Raw genomic sequence first — 22,820 nt, 5'->3', positions numbered from 1 at the left:
TCAAAACCGAGGTTATGAACAATCTAATAAATTGTCAATAAATAGGAAAAGAAAAAAAAATGGACAAAGTGGACAATAGAAAGACAGTGATGAGTACGAAGGTTCTGTATACAAAGAGGGGGTAGAAAAGTTTATATTTTTTCTGCACGTATCACTGTTCTTTCATTTTTTAAAATGAGTGTCAGGTGACTGTGACGACTGTACGGGATTGTCCCAGTACCATCTGCTCTCCTTATGGGTGTAAATACTGATTTGATCGATCTTCAGAAATAGTAACAGGGAAGGTAAAAGAAGACGAGGCCAGATGGACAGACAGAGATATGGTAGTGCGAATTTATGCAATGAAATATACAGACATGGACAAGAGGCAAACAGACAGATAGACAAATAGAGAGCGTGGAACAAGAGACAGACAGATAGATAAGCAAAGAGCGGGGAACAAGTGATGAATAGATAAGTAGAGGGTGCGGAACAAGAAACAGACAGATAAGCAGATAGAGAGAGAGAGAGAGAGAGAGAGAGAGCGAGAGAGAGCGAAACAAGAGACGGTTGGACAGATATACTAGAGATAGCGTAAAAAGAGACAGACAGACAGATAAGCAGGGAGAGAGGAACATTAGACAGACAGATAAGCAGAGAGGGCGGAACAAGAAACAGACAGACAGATAACCAGAGAGAGCGGAACAAGAGACAGACAGATAACCAGAGAGAGCGGAACAAAAGGCAGACAGACAGATAACCAGAGAGCGGAACAACGGACAGACAGACAGATAAGCAGAGAGAGCGGAACAACAGACAGACAGACAGATGAGCAGAGAGAGCGGGAGAAGAGACAGACAGACAGATAACCAGAGAGGGCGGGAGAAGAGACAGACAGACAGATAAGCAAAGAGACTGGAAGAACAGACAGGTAAACAGAGAGACCGGAAGAAGAGGCAGACAGACAGGTAAGCAGAGAGACCGGAAGAAGAGGCAGACAGACAGATAAGCGGAGAGAGCGGGAGAAGAGACAAACAGACAGGTAAGCAGAGAGAGCGGGAAAAGAGATAGACAGACAGAAAAACGGAGAGAGCGTGAGAAGAGGCAGACATATAAGGAGAGAGAGCTGGATGCCATCAAGATCTTTGCCATTACATACCGGTATTATAACAGAGTGCCCTATACTGTGTTGAACCATATAACTTTTCTCACATACGTAATACCTCTAAAGGTAGGGCAATGGGCTTAATACGATATATAGGTTATGCCAGGATAAGAAGCACGTAAGACGGTGCAAGTGCGTTCATCGTTCGTTGTGTCTATACATTTTCACCTTTGCATGCGAACGTACACACTAAACATAAGTTTCGATTTTAATAAACACATTTCTGTTACAGTGTGGAAAACGCATCCTGGTGCTCTTCATAGAAAAACATGTCACGTTTACTTAATATAAACAAAGTAATATTTACTGGACTATTTGTGTTATATATCGACCACATTACTGTGTCAACATTTCACGTGAATACTATGATAACCACATCTATTTAGATAGTAAACATAGGTTTTCATGAATAAACACAAGGACGCGTTTCTAAACTGTAACAGAAATATGCTTTCAAACGAAACACCTATTTTTAGTGTGTATATGGTTGTATTTTTGTGTTTACTGCAGATGAAGAGACCGTAATATTAGTTGGAACACTGTAAAGTAGTGCATAAGATTTTTGTTTCTCGCAATAATTTAATAAGCCACAATTGTGGGATTTGATTTAAGATCTGTTCTGTCACTCACCGTTCCACTTTAGAATATGGATGGGATCTGCTTCTCCAATTATGTATATGAGTTCTTATTATCACATCGCTTGGCGTTCAGCATGAAGGGGATAGTACAACGAATGGTTGACCCGTATCAGTATAATGGCTCGGGCGGGGCGCCTTACTTGACTTCGGTAAGGCGTCTCACTGAAGTAGCACTAAATAAAAGAGCGGTTGAAATCCATCCTGCAACAAAGGAGGCACATTACATACACTCTAAGGATTCATTCGTCGTCATATGACTAAAAAATTGTTGAGTACGACGTTAAAACCCCAAGCACTCACTCACTCTTATCGTTATAACCTAATGGCAGCCGACCGGGCTCTTAAACTAAGGATATGGAATATGCCTTGCTTGACAACCCACCTTCCTCATGAAGGTCACAGCTGGACGTCCACATTGTACATAAAGAAAATATGCATATATGCTTTTTCTAATTCATCACGTTAATCTCCATAAGCTTGTTTTCGAGACGAATGGTTCACTGCATCTCCTACACTATACAGCTTCCTCGTGCATGCGCGGTCTCGATTACAGCATTGTTGTCACAAGGCTACATGTATGTATTTGGTGATAAACGGTGATCAGCGATTGTTCAGAAATGGCGCGACCTGCAGGCGGCGAACGTTTTCATGCTCGTTATGTGCAATCTAAATGAATGTATTTATTTAATCTAATTGAGTTTGTGAAAAACAACTGGCAGACTTTTTCAACTGGCCGCCTCAGGGCACTGAAGCAATAAAAATGCCTAACAATGCAAGTTTCTTTAATTTTATACAAGTTTGCCGGGGCTGTTCTCAATGAGAATGGTTAGAATTTAACGCCACATTGGCAGTACTTCAGCTACATCGTTGCCAAAATAGTTAAGTTGGAGCAATAGGAAGTATAGAGCATGTTCTTTTGTATCTTGCTTCTTTGGCTTCAGATTTCCGCCATAAGGTTTGCTAAGTAGATGCCGAACGGCTGTGGTTTTCTACAAGCACTCCGGTTTTCTCCACTCACAAAGCTGATTGCCGTCACAATAAGTGGAACATTCCGCAGTATATAGCGTTAAACACAAATGTAATAAACAAAATCAAATTCAATAGCATCGCATATCACCTAACAATCCCTCTTGAGATTTGCAAAGTGCATGTCGTCAAAAAACACAATACACTCATGTCTTTGAATACGGTACAGAAAAAGTAAAGAGATACCAACTCTGTTGTATGATAAATTTTTAATTATATAAAACATACATCACAGGGTGATAAAAATGTGGTAATAAACTGATGTATTATTTATTACAGTAATCAAATTGGACTGAATGTCAGGTTCATGGTGGCAGAGTGTCTAGGGGTCAGCACCAGAGGGAGCTACATAAGGGGTATTAGGGTCAAGGCCGGAAACCAGCTGTACAAGGTCGTCAGAAACTGGCATGACAAATAACTAGTCGTACGAATGAAATAAAGTCTTATTCCTAGACTCTAACAGTTGAGTGAATTAGAAATTGAAATTTAGACAAAAGTGACAAACTTGTATAGATGGCAGTTGTTCAGCAGGAACGGTTAACAAGGGACGTGTCTGGATGAAAAACTCACATTGGAATGTTAATATGTGGTCTTCCCTGCTAAAGGACCGGTGAATTATCAGATCTACTTAGTATCATATAAGAGAATTGTACCCTCATCTCTGAGGGCAAATCCCTTATAAGTTACATGGTAGGTCTGATACGTCACCTCCCGTACCAAACCTTTAACTGGTCCCAGACGCTTGACCTGTACATTTATGCCCTCATCTGGGACCAGGACCACAGCAAGTTTGACCCCCTCAGAGCAGACTCCTAGAAACTTGGGTGTACCACATTCGTTTGCCGCGAAAGTCCATTTGAGAGCTGTTGCTGAAACATTAATCATTTTGAAGTAGGTCTCCAATACGCCGCGGATAGCAGTGAAAATCCTCGCTACTGGACCGAGCAATATCTCCCTATATCTCGCTTGTCCCTTTGGTGCAGCCTGTGAGTAAAGAAAAAAAACAGTAGTGCATTATAGTATGAGTGGTAAAATACAATCACATCAGTCCTTTACGTGGTGTGAAATTAATTCTGCATTATACCGCAATATGCTGATTGGTTGATTTATTCCTTAAGCAAAAGTGCGTAAGGCAGCAGCGAAATGACAAGCGTATTTATAGACTATATACAGTCTTGTGACATGCTTATTTTATCTTAAATAACTAAATTTATATTGCTATTGTTAAATGTCTACGACAAATATGGTCTTTAAAGACATGGATTAGATATTAGTAGTCAACAAAATATTCGTTGTGATATTTAGACAAACATTAACAAATAAACAAACCTGTTTAATATGTGTGAATGAAATGCGTTAGATAGCACAGGTTTACTGGCATATATAATACATAGTGTCGCTATTTTACATGAACTTACGTCTTTTAAGTGTATTTCTCCATCAAAGAGTTGAAATGTATGATGGGGGTCAACACGACAGATAGTGCGATTCCCTGAGAAAAGATAAAGTATTCCTAATGAAGCCTGTACATATATGTTGATGTTTTAGATATCATCCTCTTCAAATAAAGCCGTTTTCTTAATGCAAATGTACGATTATAGGGTTATTTGGATATACAGTAAGTTCATTCGACAATTTCTCTGACAAAATAATGTAGAGAATACGACTGAGACAAGTATACAGAAAGGTTTTCGCAACGATTAAACCTACTGTTTGCACTGGCGGGAGAGGACAAATTTGGGGACAGGTTGATGGGTGTCAACTTTGAAATAAAATCTGTAAAAGATGAACTTACTCCGCCTTGTGCATTTTAAAATGGAATCTGTGCATGTCGTCAGAGTTATATACTACGGAATAACGGCATGCATAATTAAGAGAAATAACGTTTTCCTTGAGGGTCTCTGTGTGTGCCTTAATATGTAAGTTGTAATGGCAAAACACAACATTGTCTATCTACCTGGTTGTCCCTTAACGCCATAGTCTAGAATGTTTTACTTCGACGAAGGCGATCAGTTTTACAGGTTGAGGAAACGGAATACACGGGAGTAAACCAATGATCTTTGGCAACTTACTGACGAGCGCTAATCTGGTCACCTAAGCCCCACACAGGGTGAGAGCGGAGGAATGTAGATTAATTGCCCAAGTCCGGGGTTGAACCCCAACTTGAAATTAACATAATCATTATCGGACAGACCAGGGGAAGTTTTGCCACAGAAGACACATTTATTTTTTGCTTAAAACTTTTCCACTGAATGACATACGCCTGGGTGTTTGATCTCTATAGCAGCCTTTGTGGATCATATTCACAGTATATAACTTCTAGAGGCCTTACTCTCCAAGGATGAGAATTTTATGTTAATTATTTGTAGCAGTTTCGTATATGTATGTATTTATTGGGTTGAATTGTCCGTTTCTGCATATTCCTTTTCAGGTTCTGGATAACCCTTGGTCGCCTCCGTCTGGACAGCTTCCCCACTGAACGGTTATAATTGTAATGTGAGAATTTAAAATTTAACATAGAATGGTAAATGTTTGTCAAAATGATTGTCAAATGAATTTGTTTTTCTTGGTAAAGTTATACATTTTAAAAACTATTTTTATGTCTTCTTTCATTACAGATATCTTAAAATCTGCTCAGTGGAAAATTAGAACAATAATTCTGATGAGGTGATTCATCAACAATTTAGCGCACATGTACATAACTTACTGGTCGTTTTTTTCCGCTCCGAGACTATTCTCATCAGAAGATACAAAGTCGGTACCATGTTTATAGCTTGGATATAACCTGTATATATATAATAGGAAAACAGATATACAGGAAGTGATAATGAGTTTTTTTGCTCTATAGGTACCAGTATTTTGAGAGAAGAGAATGAAATATTGGACATAAAATTTTAGCACAGAAAGGGATATGTGAAGGACGGTTGAAATGGTCATTGACCAAAAAAAAAAATAATAAAAGGAAACAAAAAAGTACTTAATCAAGATTATCGCAATCCAACTGATACTCTATGCTTTGAAAGCCTGCATGCTTGGTTTTATATAAAGCCTATATTTATCATTTGTGACCAAAACTATATGCTTGTATAAACATAGCATAATCAGGTTTGTAAACACAAGTACCAAGATACTATTCACTTATAAGAACAACGGTAATATTAACGATTAGTTAATACTATGACACATTCACGACATTATACTCGGTCAATGAAAGGCGAGCACTGTAAGTGAATGCTTGTCAGCTTAACAAGTAATGTTTCAGAAACGATCAATGGTGTCAACTTGTCACCCATGTACGTAACATTTCGTTTTACGTCGTACTCAAGAATATTTCAATTATACGACGGCGGCCAGCAGTATGGTGGGAGGAAACCGGACAGACCCCTGAGGAAACCCACGACTATCTGCAGGTTGCTGGTTGATCTTCTCACTTATGGCCGGAGAGAAAACCAACACGACTTGAACTCAAGGCGACGGCATTTGTTAGCGGCTTCTGGGTCATTACGTTACTCTAGCGCGCTAACAAACTGAGCCACGGGGGCCGCTCTGCGTAAAATAGTCCCCAGCGTTACTTGTGTATTTTAATGTGGAAACCTCATAAGGACTTGTGAAAGCCCTGCTGTGTTAATGGCGAATTACGTCCAGCTGTTTTCGTTTCTTATGTATATTACTGTCCTGTTTCGCAATTTGTATAATTTCTACCAGTGTTGAATAAGATTTGTTAATGTTTTCTATCCTTATGTATATCACGAATAGTCATGTAAAAGACAAATGGCCAACAGATGTACGATCGCGAATTGAATATCGTAACATAATATTTACATAATCCTATAAGGCATTTAGAAGTTGATAGGGTATAACATCACTTCCTTAAACGTTGCCAATGTAATGGTTGAAGGAGTTCACTATACGCGAGTCACACTAAGCATAAGCAGTGAAAAGCTGCTCCCGTTACACTCCTCCCCACTTAAAACCTTCCCCTCTCCAAAGACACGGCACCAGAGTAATGGCTAAAGGATTTCACTACGGCGATCAAACAAAGATTCGAACTCGGGTGTCAGCAGCCAAACTCCAGCCCTTGAAAGAAATGCCCTCGAAAGCTGCTTCTGGAAAGCTGCTTCCGTTACACAAACAAGTAAATCAGACGCTGTTATACATATATAAACACTGTGCTCTTACGGTATGTCGGATGGTCACGTTCGCAAGTCGAACTAGCTAGATCGGAAGACGGAGAAATCATATGCAGTTGTTAGACTGCAATTTAGTTTTCTTTCTGAGGCATATAGGAGCTGAGGTTGTATAGGTGAACAAACAGGTTTCTTATGGGTAATAACTCCTGTGTTTATTAGCCGGTAACGTTTCGGGCATATAGGAGCTGGGGCTGTATAGGTGAACAGAACGTTTCGGGCATATAGGAGCTGGGGCTGTATAGGTGAACAGAACGTTTCGGGCATATAGGAGCTGGGGCTGTATAGGTGAACAGACAGGTTTCTTATTGATAATAACTCCTGTGTTTATTAGCCGGTAACGTTTCGGGCATATAGGAGCTGGGGTTGTATAGGTGAACAGACAGGTTTCTTATGGATAATAACTCCTGTGTTTATTAGCCGGTAACGTTTCGGGCATATAGGAGCTGGGGTTGTATAGGTGAACAGACAGGTTTCTTACAAAGCTAAAAAGCCTAAGAAAAACTGAAAGCCACAGGAAAACGCCAGTCCACGTTCGACAAGCAACCCAAGGGAAGCATCCACCGAAAAAAATATGACTGCCAACAACATTATATCCCGAGAAACCTGCAGACCATTAAACGTCAGAATCAATGAACATAAAACCTCAGTACAAAAAATGGATGGAAAGTCAGCATTAAAAGACCACATAGCTGCCCATCCAAATCACAAACTTCATCAAACCACTACCAACCAACAACAGTGACTACAAGAAACGCCAACTACTGGACGCCACAATGATAAAACGACACCGCCCCCAGCTAAACAGAGATGAAGGTTACCACCTACCGAGTGCCTATGACCACCTCATCCAACTGGAGAAAGACCGCCTTAACGCCTCCACCCAGTAATCCACTGATCCCAACTCACTATATATTTTTTCACACCTTTCATGTACTTGCTGATCTCAACTCACTTGTTCCTGTTCACGCTGATCTCAACTGACTAATTTTCACATTTTCAGCCCATACTTGTTCTTAACATTTATCACTCTGGTTAGGTATATATATGTATAAGTTATGCTGTTTGTCATGTGGCAAATAAAACACTGATTTGATGGACCACGATATCCGCCAGGAAAGTGACCCTAAAACCAGTATTTAAACCAAAATATGTCACATGTTTGAGAACGGTATTAGAAGCTAAACCGAAACATTACCAGCTAATAAACACAGGAGTTGTTATCCATAAGAAACCTGTCTGTCCACCTATGCAACTAAGTTGTAGAAAACCGCCCGTCTTGACTGAAAGCATGATCTCTAACCAACGAGAGATGGATTTGAACTTGCGACCAGTAGTGCAATGCCAATTGACTTCGGACGGTGTAAACATTAGCCCGCTCAGTATAAGCATGCGCGAAGAGTACGAGCGCGTGTTGACAACGCCCCCACATTATCGAAGATCTCATGGCTCCTGTAAAGCTGATGGCAGAGCTCCAGTAGGCGTTTTCACGTGGTAGGTTTTCTTGCTATCGCGTGGTACGTCTTCACCTAGTTTTAGTATACCTGCCTGCACTATAAAATATTGCGACTGGCCTTTGAACTCAAGGGTTGACACTCAAAACTTCCTGATCTGTACACATTAGATGTAGGCCCTACAACATGCAAGATATTTATAGATATACGCTGACACACCGATAGTCCCTTTACACAATATCTGACATTTAGATCATTAAAATATAAGTCTGATATTGCAAAATGTAGATATATAAGCATCCCTCCCTTCAGACCATCCTCCGTATTAAAAACGACTTATTTCCCGTAAATAAATTGCTGTGTTGTGTTGGCCTCACTTCTGACAAGAGCGATGTCCCCTCCACGAGAGCCCCGTAATGAAGTATATTTCATCAGCGATAACTACAGCCTGTCAAACTACAACGACCGGCAAGTGGGAAAAGGACGTAGGACCCGTGTCCGAAAGGCCACAATGGACCCATCATCGTGTAAGTGGGCTTCTGAATCAATCAGTTACAGGGTATGGCTTTATGTTGTACAGTGTATCGCATATCAAAACAACTGATAACTGTGTCAAATAAGATGTTACCAGTTGTTGATTATCCGGATGTGGTATATGCGGTATAACTCAAAATTATAACCATTTGCGTTAAAGTCCAGCTCATGATGGCTTCCTCTAAGGCCGTACGTGGTAAGGTCTGTCAACAACCAGCGGATGATCGTGGCCTTCCCCGGGTTCTGCCCGGTTTCTTCCCACCATAATGCTGTCGTATAAACGAAATATTCTTGGGTGGGTCGTAAAACTCTAATCAGACAAATAAATACATAAATAAATAAATAACAAACTGTAACTGTAACTAATCAAATAATACACTGATTGTCAATGTGTATCAATTTCTCTTTCTAGGTTCATTCCGATTTATCGTTTTGTTTTTCAACTGCATCCTGACATTTGGACCTTACTTCTGCTATGACATGCCGACTGTTCTGCAGAATGAACTTCAAGGGGTAAGACTTAGGTAGCCATAGTAACAGACCTCAAAGGATGTTATTTAATTGTTTCTGAAGGCTATACAATTCAGTGTCACACTCAAAAATATTCCACATTTAGGACGAGGGCCAGCATTATAGTGGAAGGAAGCTGGACAGAGTCCTGGCGAAACATACGTACGTTGCTGGCGATCTTCTTAGATAAGGAAGCCAGCATGACTCGGACTAGAACTCCTAGCGACTGCATTGGTGAGAGGTTCATGAGTCATTGCGTAGCGCTAGCATGCTAACCACTCGGCCACAGAGGCTTTGATTTTAACAAATGTAAACGTTTTAGCCGGACGAGCAGCTTTGTTGGATGACTACTTAGTTGTTGCTGGGGATGGTGTTCTTGTTATTGACAATTGGTGTATTTTTGAAATGTACATGCATCTCAGCCTGTGTTCGCGCATTTTCGTATGCGGTTTATCCGGGGCACTTCTTTCCTTAAAATACTAATGTCTATCGTACAAGCGAAACATTCTTGAGTATATGGCTCATAAAATCAGAAAAAGTGTAATATTTTCAGTATATAAGAAAGTAATGGTACAATGAAGGTTCAGCGAGAAAGGCAAAAAGCAGTTCTTACGTTTTACTCCATGTGTTTAATATTGTTATGTTCTTTCATTACTTGTCTTTCAGATCCCCAACAAGACATGCGAGTCTCATGAGATTGTCCCCACACCCGGAGAGTGCTGTGAGGACTGTACTGGATTGTCCCCAGCCCAGTACAATCTACTCTTCGCCGTCTTCTCATGGGTGTAAATATTGATCATCGTAATTGTCAGAAAGGATGAAGGATTAGACAATCAAAGACGAGACGAACTGATGGACAAATAGAAACGAAGCCTGCGGATGGTCCATAATACTGGCCGCCATCGTATAAGTGAAATATTGAGTTCTTGAGTGCGGCGTAAAACACCAATGAAATAAACAAATAAATACAAACAATGTCCGTGTAGGTTCTTATTCAGGACAGTCAAGAGACGGACAAAGATAACAACACACAAACAGAACAGGAAAGGACAAGATACAGACAAGGAGAACGAGAGACAGAGTAGGATAAGATAAGAGACAAAGAGAACGACAAACAGAGCAGAGTAAGAGACAGGCAGAGATAACGACAGATAGAGCATGAAAACATTAGAGACAGACAAAGATAACGACACACTGGTAAAGCCGGAAAAGATAAAGAAGGGCAAAGATAACGACAGACAGAGAGAGCAGGAAAGGACAAAAGACGGAAAGAACAAGTGACAGGAGAAGAGAATGACAGACTGGGCAGGAGAAAGACAAACGGCAGACAGACCAAGACTGTACGAGAGACAGACAAAGAAGACAATACACAAAGAAAAGGACAGAGGAGACATCAAGATTGACATAGACAGCAGAAAAAAATAAAGGGAACAAGAAACAGACAGAAACATAGTTAAACAGACAGAGTAAAATAATACCGACAAGGAAAAAATGGGAGGGGAGACAGAGGTACAGAATGAAGTATGAATTGAGATAAAGAGGCAGTCGCACAAGGCGACTAAGAAAATAATATATATTATATATTTCTGTTTCCAGGAACGCAGTAACTGTGTTGTTTACTGGCTTTTTGACAGACAAGCTCGGCAACAGAGGTAATCAAAAATTATCTTTAGGACTACACAAGAATTGCAGGGCTCATGGAAGCCGAAAGCGGCCACTCCGCACATTGCTATTTCGACTATTCAAATCCCATGTACCCGCGAGTTTATTACACGCGTATGAACCAAGAAGGACACAATAAAGTTCGCGCGTGGCAAATTTTTACGTGCACGTCCAACGAAATCTGGCGTGCACTGCCGCAGGAAAAAACATGTGACAAAAACTCACATACTTGCCCGAGTTTTTATACACTCCCGCGTATATTCAGACTTTTGGCTTTATCGTGTGCATGCGAGATTTCGTGGTACGTGCAGGAAGAAATTTACCAAGTTCATATTCGCATGCCTACGGTAGAAATAGCACGCGAACGAGTGTGCTTGTGTCGTTTTGGTCCATACGCGTGTAAAAATTCGCTCTTACATGAGATTTTGACATGGGTGAGATGACGAGATGGCGAGTGGAGGCTCTTGACTTTCATACTCATCAGCTCACTTTCATGTAACTGATATTCTCGAAAATGATTCGCTTCTTGGCTTGATCGACAACGTAACAGTGAAAGGTGTACTCTAGCTTTGGCCAGCGGCCGTTAAACAAGCACTTCTAAATAATTAAAACAATCACAGGTAACGTATACCATTCAAAACAATCGAGGATATTTAGGTACGTGATGTCTTCAGACACATGGGTTTGGCACTATTATCTTTAAACAGCTCCTGACAAGTAATACACTGACTGAGTTGTATAACCTTCAGAAAATAAATATATTACAATTACAGTGATTAAACGTTTTCAGCGACGAAGAATGAATTTCCTGTAATACTTATATGCCTGCAAACGTGGAGAAAGCCACGGTCTCCTGGCATTCTTACTGTATATATGTATGGCACCTCATACATTTTATGTTTTCAGCGGCTGTTTTGTTGTATTCTTCTGTCACCCTATTCGGAACCTCTTTATTCGCGGTTACAACTATAAATTCCCTGCGCTCAACGTCGGCCATGTTTCCTCTGATGCTAATTGGAAGGATGATGCTTGGTTCCGGAAATGGAGGAATGAGAAGTAAGGAATATAGATTACTGTTAGCAAAGGTCCTTTTTCCTGAAATTTCTGGCCGCACATATACAACATACTGTACAGACGTCAAGTAGGAATGGATTTATTCTCGAATTTAGTCTGTCGCAAATGTAGTTTAATGGAAATGATAACTAATGATGCTAAGTTCCTAATCCCTTTTAAAGGCTTCCTGGCTTCCTCTCCGGCCGTACTTGGGAAGGTCTGCCAGCAACGTGCGGATGTTCGTGGGTTTCCCCCGGGCTGTGCCCGGTTTCCACCCACCATAATGCTGGCCGCCGTCGTATAAGTGAAATATTCTTGAGTACGGCGTAAAACACCAATCAAATAAATAAATAAATCATATAAGACATGTATGCAATGTGTTTATAGTCGTCCAGGATAGAGTAACAGCATTTTGGTTCAAGGATAAGGAATTAGCTATGGCGTTCGGGATAATGCTGTCATTTTCAAGACTCGGAAGTGTCCTCAACTTTTTCGTCACCACGTATCTGTACGATAGATTTGGTATGGCGTGGACCTTTGGAGCAGGTAAGTGCTGCTGGGATACGCTTTTTCATAAAAAGAATCACGAAAGAATTAATAATCAACTGCAAGGTCATATCATCAACCAGGTGATACCGAAAAAGTTTTCACAGGATAAAGCAATTTTGTCCAGACTTGCTCTTTCGGCCGGAACATTGGTATAGACACTTCGGCTGCATAGGCCTAAGTGAAAACCCATACTGACTACAGGTTAAAATATCGATCAAGTAAATAAGCCTTCTTAGTAAACGTGTAAATATTTATTCTGAATATGTACCTTAAAACAACGGGTTTTCTTGCAAGCCACTGGCCGATCAGTGAGCGTTGCAGACCTGTCACTCAGTGTGTTGGTATATCAGTAAAAAAGAGAAAAGAACCCAAATCAGAAGTGTTTTATATTTCTGGAAATAGAACCTCGAGCTCTTCGGAAGTACCAATGATGGTTTTTTGTATTGGACATAATTTTGTGTTTAAATTAACGAGATGCATATCAGGAGCTAAAATACCAGGATCTCTACTTATTATTTCCCTTTGGATTGGAACTCTCTTGCTTATCTTGGCATGTGATAAAACTGCTTTCGGGAATTACCTGTGTTTCATGCAACGTGAAAGGTATGGAAAAATGATTTGAATAAAACGTATCGACGAAGAGGCGAAAGTGCTTATTATTGCCCTACGGATCAGGTGAACTAGTTTGTGTTTTTCGTCCCCAGTTTTACTCTAAGTGTTCGTGGCAGTGCTGAACATTCTACACAGGGCAGACATCTTGGCGCCATGACTTGAAAGTACGTGAAAGTAAAGTGCCTGGATGAAGTGTAGCTGTCCACTTTCAGTTAATTTCATAGAAAACGGATCTTTGCGACTATGAAATATTACATGCACAACACATATGCACAACACGTATACACAACACATATGCACAACACATGTACATACCACATATATACAACACATGTAGACAATACATAAGCACAGCACATATACACAACACATATACACAACACATGTACATGCCACATATACACAGCACATATACACAACACATATAGACAACACATATGCACAACACATGTACATACCACACATACACAACACATACAACCTATTGAGCTAGAGAGCGGGTCGCTGTCTAGGGTGGTCAAAATGTGCTTGTCTTTCAATCGGTAGGACACACGAGTTTCGGCTTTAAACTCGGCCCTGCATGGCGAATTTGTACATTCTTATGCGCGTACTGTTCGTGGGTCTTCTCTGTGTTGTACGTCTCAATGTTACTGATGACAATAAGCGGTCGGCGACGACCATATGGACGTTTATGCAGTCGTTCGTTTATTTATTTATTTATTTGATTTGTCTTTTGCGCCGTACTCAAGAATATTTCACTTATACGACGGCGGCCAGCATTATTATGATTGCCTCCAATATAGTTTGCATATCTATACATTAGTGGCTTACCAAAGGTCTGTGGTTTACACCGGGTTTCCCAATCCATAATGCTCGCTGCCATCTAAGTGAAATATTGTTGAGCATGGCGTTAAACAACAATCAGATAAATAAATGAATACTTTCTACAACACGTGTACAAAAATGGCTCCCTAAAATTGCGGTATCGTTGTAAGTCATGTCGCTAAAACACTCCCTAGAAACAGCTAACGTGTCCAAATTAACTTGACGAAAGAATTCCGAATACAAGGGGAGATAATAATCTGTCCTGGATTCTGGATAATGATTTTTGATTTCTGTTCACCTATTCTCTCCGTTCATTGTTCTCGTAGGAGCAGGTTTGTGCGGTTTTGGATTCCTTTCCGCTATTATCCTCAGCGCTCTAGACCGACACGGGATACGACAACTGGGTCAAGAGGAGCAGATAGCGCTACAGTCAAAGGAAGTGGTAAATGTCGCCGGAGGATATTTTCGTACTTACTAAAAATGAGCTATACCATGGAAGAATGGCGAACATCATTTGAATGACACATGCCTTCAAAAACGAGGACTTGTTTCAATCGATTGTGTTTCAGACTTTTTAGTACACGTATATATCCTGTCAAAACTAGCTTAGTTTTTTAAATATACGTGTGGTTCGTTTGGTTGATCTCATACATAGAACATCACTCGCTTAAATAATACTACCGTTATGGAATACGCCTTAATCTTTCTCTGCATAGAACTGAATATCTGTGGGGTCGCAAGAGGAAGCTTTGTCAGTTACTAGCCAAATGCTGATACTTTACACGGAGCGCTTAGGTTTCCTCCGTTTCTTCAAACTTTTGTCCAGGTGAAGTTCTTGAGAACAGTGATAAATAACAAAATTAGAATTTGTATGATTGCTACTTAAACTGATTACATTTAAGTCTCACAATCGTTTTCATCATCTTACAGCGAGTGGCCCACATTCGTGATTTCCCGGGACTGTTTTGGCTGCTGGTAGCCACCATCACCTTGTTCTACAGCGCCGTCATGCCATTTGTAGCGGATTCCAGGTATAGACTTCATGTGCAATCCGACTTTAATTTTTCCATCAAGTGTTGTTATGGGTATGGTCCCGCTCTCCCTAAGCTCATCCACAACCCATGCCGATCTTTGGTAGATGATGAGTTGATGGTGGCCCGATGATGGTTGTGCGGACAATCTAATGATAAGGTCATGGAAACAACAAGCGCCCATCATACACAATCGAAGGCTATACCACCCGCATGCCCTTCAACCGCCAGATGCCAATCGATCTTGCGCGAAAGATCATGTCATCTTACACGTAGGATACTTACATAGATATTACAGTGTTGTTACTTGTGATCAGCTGATGGTTTATGTTACTGATTTATTTGTCAACAATATCTAAGTGAGTCCTGTTTAGTTATATTTCCAAGATAAATGTAAAACAAAACTTCGTTGTTGGTTGCCATCTCACCCACCGTGTATCTACCAGAAAAGGCTACACGCATTAAATCAGACTATGTTACACCACGTGTAAATTCACCCATGTACACTAAAAAGATTGCCTTCATCAATGACACCTAACAACAGAAGCCCTACAGATCGATATGTTGGAGTGAGTGTGTGCTTGGGGTTGATCGTACTGAACAATTTTTTAAATTTTTCGCAGGACGGATCTCCACCGCTCTTTTATCTGCTTCACTGAGACGACTTACCGAAGGCAAGTAAGGCGCCCCGCCCGAGCTATTATACTGATACGAGTCAACAAGTCGTTGCACTATCCCCTCGATATGTTGGGTGTCATACTGTTGAATAAATAAGGCGTTTATGGTGGTTTTTCTGATTTATAATGTTATTTTTTTGGTTTTGCAGATGAATACATCATTGGCTTGAATGACATCATAACCATTCAGGCCTCTTAAAGGGATAAGAATCGACGCTGATTGGCTCACAGTTGAGATAGTGTTTCCGGGTTAAACCTGGCAGCCTTGGTCACGCTTGAATACCTAAAAGTCAGCTTAGGCAAGGCATTCTATCTTTCACACCAGCCAATCAGAATCGATTCTGTACCCCTTTAAAAATACCAGATTAAAATGATTTGTAGAGCTACCAATCACATAATATAAAATGACTGTAGCTTTTTAGGTGTGTTTCAACCCCTCTTTCGAAATAACTAAGGCTATTTTATTCATTTTTTCTGTTAAGAGTGAATGAGTTTGGAATTTTTGTATTTTACTTGTCTTCTATTTTCATAGCAAATTTCTTCAGGATGAGTACGGGCTGTCGAAGCCAGTTTCCGCTTACACGGCCGGTGTGGTGTATGACGTAGCCCTGATCTTATCGCCGGTATTTGGACTTACCCTTGTAAGTATGTCACGGTTGATGTGGAAACTTTTTAATCGTTGAAAGTTTAGATTAAATGTTGTTGATTCACTTTCATTTCCAGGGTTGGAGTTGTTTCCCTTTGAATCCGATTTGTTTTGATCAAAACGTGTATACTATTTGATGTATTACTGAAGTTTTACGCAGTATTCAAGAATATTTAACTTATACGGAGGCCTTATTATTTGATGAGCTGATATAGTGCCGCGATCTGCATGTAAACTGGTTTACATCATATATTCTCTTATGAAGATCAGCTTATCTCGGCATTTATTTATTTGTCTGATTTATGCTGAATGTTGTATACTCAAGAAATTTTCAAATATAAGACGATATAATGGCCGATTTAAACAGAAATACCCAAAGTAAACCACCGCCTTTCTTGAAGCAGCTGGAGAGAGCGATGTCTTCAGTAGATAAACGATCTGCATGTAGAGTGGTTTACATCATATATTCTCTTATGAAGATCAGTTTATCTCGGCATTTATTTATTTATTAATTTATTTATTTATCTGCTTTGTGCTGAATGGTGCATACTCAAGAAATTTTGACATATGCCACTATATAATAGCTGCGTGAATCAGAAAGTAAACCACCGCCTTTATTGAGGTAGCTGGAGAAAGTGATGTCTCAGTTTTTCGATGAGTTCGCAATAAATCGAAATAAATATGTAATATATGGAATATAAAACGCTACACACATGCAATATAACCAGAACAGCAACAAGAGTGTGGTCGTTACCAAATATGGCCCAAGAACTGTTTTTCGACCTTTTCATGTAAAAGCTTATCTGTTTTTTTTTAAACCTTTGTGTCTATTCAACCATGTATGCGTGAAGTTAAGCAAGATTGTTTTACCTATCAAAGTGTGCGTTGTTAAGCTTCACAGGACAAATATGGCCGGCGCGGCATCGTGGCTGTGTGCTGTACAGGAGTCCTGGTGCCGATTTACCTGACGTTTCTCTTCACAAAGCTGTACCCAGTCATCTTAACCGTCACCCTGGGTCTTTCCTACACCTTGGCTGCTGTAAGATTACCATGGTTTTCTTAGGAGTCATATCCGGTCAAAACATATGTAATATCCCAACTAGTAATCTTATTGCCTTGACTGATTTAATTGGGCAGCATAAAGCTGACGTCGGATCAGAGTTCACTTGTACTGCCTTATCGCATCGCCCTGACGATTGTTGGTCTCAAGGTGTTGCACTGCTATGTGGTATGTCACTGCGTGGGCTCTGTAGCTTTAATCCAGTGGATGGCAAATGGTGCAATATTCTCGTTGTAGATAACTTGGGGTTTGATTCAGTTTCATTTTACCTCTATTCATATACTTTTTTGAGTAAGTCATTTCCGTGAATTTCTCAGTGAATAGCCCATTGACGTGAAGCCAGAATCCTTTATTCTATGAAGTAAACTGTGACACATACTAGCTTCGACCTATTGTCGATTTCAGGAAACAATTTGGTGTATTTGATTGCCGTTTTACACCGCACTCAAAATGTTTCACGGCATTGGGGAGTATTGCCAGCCTAAAATAAGTAGGACCAAGCAATGTAGGCTACTTTTTTGTTCATTTCTCGTTAAGTCAACGTACACTGTTTCACAACTGTGTCTAATTCCGCGTTGCCTGGGGCTGGGGGTAGCATATTTATCGTGTTGAATCGGATCGCCACATTGGATATATGAACAGTTGGAATTACAGCGGAATTACAGCGCAATTGAGACTCCCGTTTTGATTTATTTATTTGATTTATTTGATTGGTGCTTTACGCCGTACACAGGAATATTTCACTTATACCACGGAGGCCAGCATTTTGGTGGGAGGAAACCCGGCAGACCTCAGAGGAAACCCACGGCCATCCACAGGTTGCTGGGAGACCTTCCCACGTACGGCCGGAGAGGAGGCCAGCATGAGCTGGACTTGAACTCACAAGGACCGCATTGGTAAGAGGCTCCTGGGTCATTACGCTGCGCTAGCGCGCTAATCAACTGAGCCACGGAGGCCCCCTGCTGAGTTTGAACACTTTGCCTCATAAATACATGGACCAAACGGGAAAGAACAAGATGTTGGATTTTGAATCTATACCCTTGGACCATTGTTTATATGTAACTAACTCCGTACCAACATATACATTATTCAGATCAGCATGTGGCCCTCAGTGACAAAAGTTGTGGGAGCGGCCTATTTGGGCACGGCCATGGGACTGACCACGTGCATTCTGGATGTGGGACGGGGAATCAGTAATCTGATCGTTGGTAAACTCTTAGGAGATGTGGAAAGGTACGAGTGACTTTCCAAAGGAAACGCCGATTTGTAATTCTAGTAGTCAGCTTAAACTTGTCACTGGAGGTATAGTCCTTAAAGCCCGCCTTACAGTTCAAACATTTGATTGCGATTATTTCATTTTAAAAAAACAAATGTTTAAAAATTACTAACATATTTTTAGAGACAAATTTCATTGGCCTTTCTGTTGATGCTCACTTCAGATTTATGCAGTGTTTTCTTTTAATAAATGTTCTACATCTGAGTTAAAATTTGACTGTCCAATAACAAGATATCTATAAATATGGGGGCTTACTGCTTCTGAATGATTGTTCATCCGTTGTGTGTACGCTTAGAAAATACATAATTTCATGATAGATTTGTGAATGAGACACATTATTAGTTCCCTGTTTTGCCGCTAGGAACTTCGTCACGCTTAACGTCTGATCTGATTCGTCTTTTTGCAGTCTGTTTAGCTTAGACTGCAATTAATTTCCCCCTTACTTACATGCCCCTAAACTTGCAAGTTTAAATCTTGTGACATTAGCCTGTTGTTGACGGACCTGTGATTGCAAAACCCCAGTAGGGCATGATGGTAGATATCAGGACTGACGATCTACTCAAACACGCCCGGATCTGAAAGTGCCAGCTTAGAAACTGCGATGTGGACTTTGGATCCCTGTTTCCATGTGTGTGCATCGCCCGTTTCATTTAATACTCAACAACATCCATATGGTCATAAACTGGAGATCTTGGCCTGCAAAATGGGAGTGATAAAATTCAAGAAAATAAAAAGTAAAAAAATTAAGTAATCTAGCTTCACAAAAGAAAATAACAAATAAACAAAAAAAAAACAAAACAAAAAAAAAAAACAGTCCAATCATCAGTGGAAGATTATCTTGAGCACCAATTCAGGTATACTGATAATTGCCGCCGTGTCCTGATAATGTAGAGGATATAATTAGTGTAATTAATGTGACCAGATCGGAAGCGTCATCCTAGCGGCTGAACAGGATACCCAGATATGTCCAATTGCATGTTATTGTATACTTTCTTTTCCCCCAGTTTAACCGAGGCTGTGAAACACGAAAGATGGTCGCACGTTCTTATATTCCTGTCTTGTAACTCTGGGGCTGCATTTTTCAGCTCCGTCATTCTTAGTATTTGTGATCGGTGTAAGGTAGGTGTGCTGCAGCCATTCTGCTGAGAAAGATCTTCACAGGTCACAATATGGCTTCCCACGTAGCAATAAATCAATCATTTATTCGGTTATATACTGTGTTTACTGAATTAGTAAATTTTTGAAAGTTCCTTTTGACGCATGTTTACGGGGTTTTTTTGTACATTTCAAATTAAGTTAATCAAATTTAAGCCATACTTTTCACATGTAAATGATATAACATTGGTCATAAATTTCGATATCTCGCACGTTATATAAATGAACCGAAGTTTTCTTTGATGCCTCAGCCTATATAACTGATAACGTGTCAAAAGAAACAGACTCGTGTCTATTCTGTCTACCCCATAAACCCTTAAAAAACAAACAGGGAGAAATAGGATATATGCAATTCCTTACCAATCATATAAACCTCATCCAAATCTAGAGGCTACGAAGAAAAAAGAATTACATCACTATTTTCATACAGTTGATATGATGTGTCACCCATTGCATATTGTGTTTAAAATCTATCCAGTAGTTTTGAGTTCTTTGCAACTCTGCAAAATTATGCAGTCTTGTGATGGAAATGGGCAGTAAAATTTTACCTATATTCATATACTTTTTTGAGGTAGTCATTTCAGTGATTAATAAGGGTTAGTCCAGCTCAGCTGAACATGACTAATGTCATGGGCTACGAATTTGAACTTTAATATGGAATTCATGCCTGGAATATCCACTGTCTGCCCGGCATCATTGAAAACTGATGACCGCTTCCCTCTTGTGTGTTACTGGCTCTATTTCTTATTTGTATAATTTCTTACATACTTTTGTCTTTGGGAGCTAGTGTTAAACGTTTTGGAAATGGATCTTGCAATTATCGACTTGGAACGCCCTTTACGGACTACGAATGGTATAGGATTGTCGGACATAACGCTTATGTGCCCTTACTCTTAATTTTAAATTTGTATTAATGGTAAAGAATGTATTTAAAGAAGTATCCGATTACAATTCTGAAAGACTAACCAATTGAGATGTGTCACGTATTACAAACTACTGGTGATAGTTTCATTCGTTTGGGTTTGAAGGGGTTCCTTTTAATGGAAAAAAGTCAAATCCGTTTCCTGCTAAACCTCTTGGCAACGATCAAACTTTTTCCTGTACAGTAACCTAAGTACCATTGTCTTCTTATTTCAGTATGATAAACTCTTAGATAAACCCAAACCGCGGGACCCGGACAAATACTTACCAGAATCGTGGAAAGAAGCGGATCCCTTACTTGGGGAGAGCAACCCGGCTATAAACTGACGCCCCAATAAGCTGGATAGCTGTTTCCAGTGTGCATGATCGAGACTTCATCGCTGCGGGACAAAGCCACGTGACCGTGTTAAAGCATTCGGCAGGTACACACAATTCTGTAACATTCGTGTATTTTACTCCACTCGTTGTGACATCGGAGACTTTACATGGGTTCAAGGACAGTACCAAATCGAAAATTTAGCAATACATTTTGTGAACTTGGATTGGAGTTCAGTTCTATTGCCAAAGACTGCAATGTTGTTCCATAGGCGTGAGTGATCATGTGCTTTTGTGTATCTCACTTCCGACACCTTACGCACATGCGGACTGAGGTACCATCCGAAAAAGCTATCTGGCTTGTAGATCGGAAACGTTGGAGTTGGTTTTGCGAAGAGCTTGTAACGTTGCGCGCACCTGACTACCCTTACCCACTGGCACTGTTTTCATTGTTTGCCGCGCTCCCATCCTACGTGAGTGAGTGCTTGAGGTTTAACGTCATACTCAGCAATTTTTCAGTCATATGACGACGAAGGAATCCTTAGGGTGCATGTACGTGTATTGTGCCTCCTTGTTGCAGGAGGGATTTCCACCGCTCTTTTATTTAGTGCTGCTTCACTGAGGCGACTTACCGAAGGCAAGTAAGGCGCCCCGCCTGGGCCATTATACTGATACGAGTCAACAAGTCGTTGCACTATCCCCTTCATGCTGAACGCCAAGCGAGGAAGTTACAACTTCCTCTTTTAAAGTCTTAGGTGTGACTCGATCAAGGATTGATACTGGATCTACCGGTCCCGAAGCTGACACTCTACCAACTGTGCTATCTGGGCCGGTCCCATCCTACGTACCCACCTGCTTGTCAGCCAATCTCATGTGTTCAAGTGACGTGCTAATTTCGCAGATTCCATTTAATAAGTGGCTGCTTCACTCCTCGGGATTTGAAATCGGATCTCAATGTCCGTAGTCCACCTGTATAACATCTGAGCTACTGGGTAGTTCTCGCTTTCTACTGCTGGTATATGCACAAGAAAGCTGATCCCTTTACACCTTTTCATGGAAGCCGGATAAGTTTGGGATTTTTTTTGGTCCGTGGTTCAGAGAAAATGCAGTGTTGAGAAATATTTTCTAGCTCTAGTCCTTCAATAGACCAAACTCTTCTGGCAAAGTGTAGGATATATATATATATATATATATATATATATATATATATATATATATATAATAAAACAAATCTGCAGCATTATTATGGGCTAACGCTAGTTAACTTGTTGGGTACCTTTAAATCTGTTCGAAAGTCTTACTAAATTGGATAATGCGAACATGAACGATAATACGAAGCAAATGTGGTAAACCTATGTAGTTGGTCACGGCACCATGTGTAATAGATAACATCTTGAGCTTCATATAAAATATCAATATCGCTTATATATTAGTGAAATATAGTTTTACAAGCCTTTACATGTGCACCTCATACATGTCAAATTTTAAAATTTAGAAAAATTCGTACCACTTTAGTCGCTATAACTGCGATTTCATGAAATCAAG

The 22,820-nt window shown here is 40.2% G+C and overlaps 1 protein-coding gene across 1 annotated transcript; it reads left to right on the top strand.

The window, feature by feature from the left end:
• The first annotated feature begins 8,840 nt into the window (after positions 1–8,840).
• Positions 8,841–21,630, top strand: LOC135470782 (major facilitator superfamily domain-containing protein 1-like). Its single transcript, XM_064749824.1, has 13 exons — positions 8,841–8,976; positions 9,396–9,496; positions 10,160–10,278; positions 11,090–11,145; positions 12,062–12,211; positions 12,596–12,754; positions 14,521–14,636; positions 15,125–15,225; positions 16,435–16,543; positions 17,450–17,587; positions 18,702–18,841; positions 19,889–20,003; positions 21,177–21,630. The coding sequence occupies exons 1-13, from the start codon at positions 8,841–8,843 to the stop codon at positions 21,285–21,287; spliced, it is 1,551 nt and encodes a 516-aa protein (XP_064605894.1). The 3' UTR covers positions 21,288–21,630.
• Positions 21,631–22,820: the final 1,190 nt, after the last annotated feature.

The sequence above is a fragment of the Liolophura sinensis genome, chromosome 7 (genome assembly GCF_032854445.1).
Source record: "Liolophura sinensis isolate JHLJ2023 chromosome 7, CUHK_Ljap_v2, whole genome shotgun sequence".
Taxonomy (NCBI): domain Eukaryota; kingdom Metazoa; phylum Mollusca; class Polyplacophora; order Chitonida; family Chitonidae; genus Liolophura; species Liolophura sinensis.
This window is presented reverse-complemented; position numbering and strand designations above follow the sequence as displayed.